We start from the raw sequence: 5,000 nt of genomic DNA, 5'->3' as shown, positions 1-5,000 counted from the left end.
ATAATATGTATATATATACATATATACATATGTAATATATATATATATATATATATATATTATATATCATATATATATACATATATATATATATATATATATATACGATAAATTAAATATTATATAAAATAGATATAATATATATATTATCTATATATAATATATATAATATATACATAGTATAACATATATACATATATATATATATATATATATATAATATATATATATATATATCTTATAATTTATGTAGATATAATATAATAAATATATATATATATATATGAATATACATATAACCCCAATATATATATATAACAAATATATAAATATATAGGATAAATATATATATGGTATAGTATGTATATACATATATATCAATATATATATATATATATAAAATAAATAACTCAAATATATATATATATGTATATACATATATAAATATATATCCTAAAAGTGATATATATATATAGAGATATATATATATGTAATATATATATATATATATATATCAATATGTATCATACGTGAATAGATATAATATATATAAATGTAAATATATATATATAAGATATAGAAGATATATATATATATCAATGTAGTTATATATATATATATATAGATATAAAAACATATATAGAGATGTTATAAACCTAAGATAAGTCCCAAATCAATATATATAAAAAATATACGTCATCTATATAAATATATATATGTATATAAATATAATAGATAATATATATATATATATTATTAGATAAATATATATAATATATATCAATATATATAGATAGATATATATATATATACCTATATATATATAAATATATATATATATATAATCATCAATATCCATATATATATATATATCAATATATATATATATAGAATATATATATATTATATGATTATACTCACACATATATAAATATATAGACATATATATATATATATATAGATTTATATATACTAGATATATATATAATATATATATAGTGATATATATATGAATATATATATAATATATAAGAACTATAGAGGGATAAATTATATAGATATGATAATAAAATATATATATATATACAGATAATATCTATATATACATATGTATATATATGTTATAATACCTATATTATATATATATAAGATATATATATAATAGAGAATATATATATATATATATAATAGGATAATATAGTTTATATAAATATATATATAATATATAATCATATATGTATATATGTATATATATATATATATATATATATATATATAATAATATATATATAAATATATACTTTATATATATATATATATATATATTGATATATATATTATACATAAATTATATAGTAATATATATATATATATTTACGTATAACATATAGATATATATATATATATATGTATATATATATATATAGATAGATGTATATAAATATATATATAATATATATATATATATATATATAGATATATATATATATATATAATTTATATATGTATATAAATAGATACATAGATATAGAGATAATAGATATATATAGATAAGAAATTTATATAGATATAACATAATTTAATGTATATAGTATTACATATTTAGATATATATATGAGATATATTTAGTTGAGAATATATATATAAGTTTATATATATTGTATAGAGAGAAGATATATGTATAACTATCGTATATGAATATATATATATATATATAGACTATATATATATATAATATAATAGTTATATATAGATATATATAATAGATGATGATATAGATATATAATTATTTGTAATATTGTTACGTGATAATATATATATATATATATATGTTAATATGATAAATATATATATATTATATATATATATAGTTATATATATATATAGTATATAATATATAATATATAGATAATATATATATTACGTATCGGTAATATGTACATATATATATAGATATATATATATATATATGATATATTTATATATATAATATATATCTAATATATAGATATATATAGATAATATATAGATATATATATATATATGTATATATAATAATATATTATATATATATATATATATATATATATATATATAGATAGATAATATATATATATATATATATATACATATACGATGTATAATATATATAGATAGAAGCGTATATACATATGTAATCAATATTATATATATAGTATATATATAAATTAAATAATTATATAGAGATATATATTATATAGATATAATATATAGGGCAAAATCGGTAAACATGTTGTTCCTCAACTGACTTCCTGTACGTAATTTTAGCCGAACCTCACCAGTGTATTTCGGTGCGTGGAAGCAAGGAAAGCACTCTGCACATCTCGAAGGAAAAAAAGGAAGGAAAACAAAAATCAAAACAAAATGGACACGTTTGAAAAGAGTTTGACGTATTGATGACATGCAATATAAACAATCTGAAGCTGGAATATAAAAAGAAAATCATATCAATAACTTGTATCAAAAGTCACATATAAATGAATATGAACACAAAATTAAAATGTGTGGTGACAGTGATGATCATAATGATGTTTGTTATGTCACTGATAATGAACGGAGAGGAAAACGCGAACCAAATTGAAGGTAAAACTAAACTGTGATAAAAGAAGGATAGTTTTTCACTTTTAGTGATAAATAAATGAAAACAAAGGTATATTGTGTGTGCAGATTGATTAATGGATATATAGGTAGATAGGCAGATAAATAGATAGACAAATAGATATGGATAGATAGACAGACAGATAGACAGAAAAAAAAAATATATATGTATGTACGTATGTATATATATAGACATATAGACAGACAGTTAGATAGAAAGAAAGATAGATAGATAGATGGATAGATAGATATACATATAGAAGTGTGTGTGTGTGTGTGTGTGTGTTTGTGTGAGTGTGAGTGTGTAGGTGTGTGTGTATAAATATATATATATATATATATATATATATATATATATATATATATATATATATACATAAATATATATGTAAAATATAATATATATATATATAATATATATATATATATATACATATATTTTTTTTTTTTTGTTTATATTATAGATTATATATATATATATATATATATATATATATATACATATATATAATTATAGATTATATATATATATATATATATTATATATATAATTTATATATATATATATAGATAACATATATATAATTATAGATTATATATTAATATATATATATATATATATATATATATATATATACATATATATATTATAGATTATATATATATATTATATATATATATATATATATATATATATATATATATATATATTAATAATATATATAACCAGTATATACGTGTGTGTGTTCATATATGTCCCATATACACCATACCATATACATATTTGAATTTATATATAGATATATATATATATATATATATATAGCTATCATATATATATATATATATATATATATATGTTGCGCGATTCCAGGGGGAGTCCGTGTTGGGCGCTGAGGACCGCCTGTTGGTGGCAGGACGGATTCTATGTCAGGATCGCAAGCAAGAGCAAGGCCGATAAATTCTCTCCTCTGCAAATGTTGTTCAGGTGATTTATAGATATAATTTAGATAACACACACACAACACACATCAACAACACACACACATATATAGATATATATATATATATAAATATATAATATATATTATATATATTTAAATATATAGATATATATATATGTGCTGTGTATATATATATATATATATTCATATATTATCTATCTATCTATATTATATATATATATATGATATATATATATAATATATATATATATATATATATATATATATGTATATGTATATATATATATATATATATAATTCATATATATCTAATATCTATATCCTATATATATATATATATATAGTATTAGTTATATATATAGATATAGATATTATATGTATTATATATTATATATTCATATTCTATATATTATATATAATATATATATCTATATATATATATATGTATATATTATATATTCATATCTAATTATATATATATATATATCTATATAATATGAGAAGATGGTTAGAATGCGTAACGCATTTTTAATATATACAAATATTTACCTCCCTGACCGGGACTCGAACCCGCATCGTAAGATCGACAGGCACGGTTGATTACCAGCTCGGCTACACGACCTGTAAAAGAGATGTTCAAGGCCCCAACTAACCCGCCTTATGAGATGTCATGGACCATTACCTATTGTTTCTTATCAGAGCAGTGATAGCGGAATTTTTTACGGAACAGCCTCCCACGAGCGCTCGGCAGGCCACGGAAATCAACAAATTCTAGAGTGTCCCATATCAAGTTACCGAGGTTATATGTGTGAGAATGATGGTAGGGAATGCCAGTAATCCATTTTTAATATATACAAATTGATCTACCTCCTGAACACATATAACCTTGGTAACTTGATACTGGGACTTGGAATTTGTGATTCCGTGGCTGAACGAGCGGTATCAACCGTGCCTGTCGATCTTACGGCGCGGGTTTCCGAGTCCCGGTCAGGGAGGTACACTATTTGTAATATATATATACATATATATATGCATACACACCACACACAACATACACAACACACACACATCACACACAACACTTATATATAGATATATAGTATATATATATATATATATATATATATATAGACATATCATCATCATCATCATCAGCCTGTATCATTCCGCTGCAGGGGACGTAGGCCTCTCTCCAATCTTTTCCAGGTCATTCCGGTCTTGTGTCCTCCTGATTCCCAGTTTACTCCTGCGGAAATTCGCTATTTCATCCCGCCATCTAGGTTCAAGTGGTCTTGCCCATTGGTCATCGTGGATTTGTGTCGTGGCAGTTTCCCTTTCTGGTGTTTTTCTTGTTGTGTTCAACCTGTTGGTCCTGTCTCGATATATATATGTCCGGCC

General features: G+C 20.0%; 1 protein-coding gene across 1 annotated transcript in view; it reads left to right on the top strand.

The window, feature by feature from the left end:
- The first annotated feature begins 3,611 nt into the window (after positions 1-3,611).
- The window catches only part of LOC122255275 (lactosylceramide 4-alpha-galactosyltransferase-like), a 7,859-nt gene continuing 6,470 nt past the window's right edge, over positions 3,612-5,000 (top strand). The window contains exon 1 of the mRNA XM_086541400.1: positions 3,612-3,625. Coding sequence (XP_086397526.1) covers positions 3,615-3,625 — 11 coding nt within the window. The 5' untranslated portion in view covers positions 3,612-3,614. The remainder of the gene's footprint in view (positions 3,626-5,000) is intronic.

This window comes from Penaeus japonicus, unplaced genomic scaffold, assembly GCF_977035675.1.
Source record: "Penaeus japonicus unplaced genomic scaffold, GWHDUDI00000001_assembly GWHDUDI00000011, whole genome shotgun sequence".
In the NCBI taxonomy this organism is placed as follows: Eukaryota; Metazoa; Arthropoda; class Malacostraca; order Decapoda; family Penaeidae; genus Penaeus; species Penaeus japonicus.
This window is presented reverse-complemented; position numbering and strand designations above follow the sequence as displayed.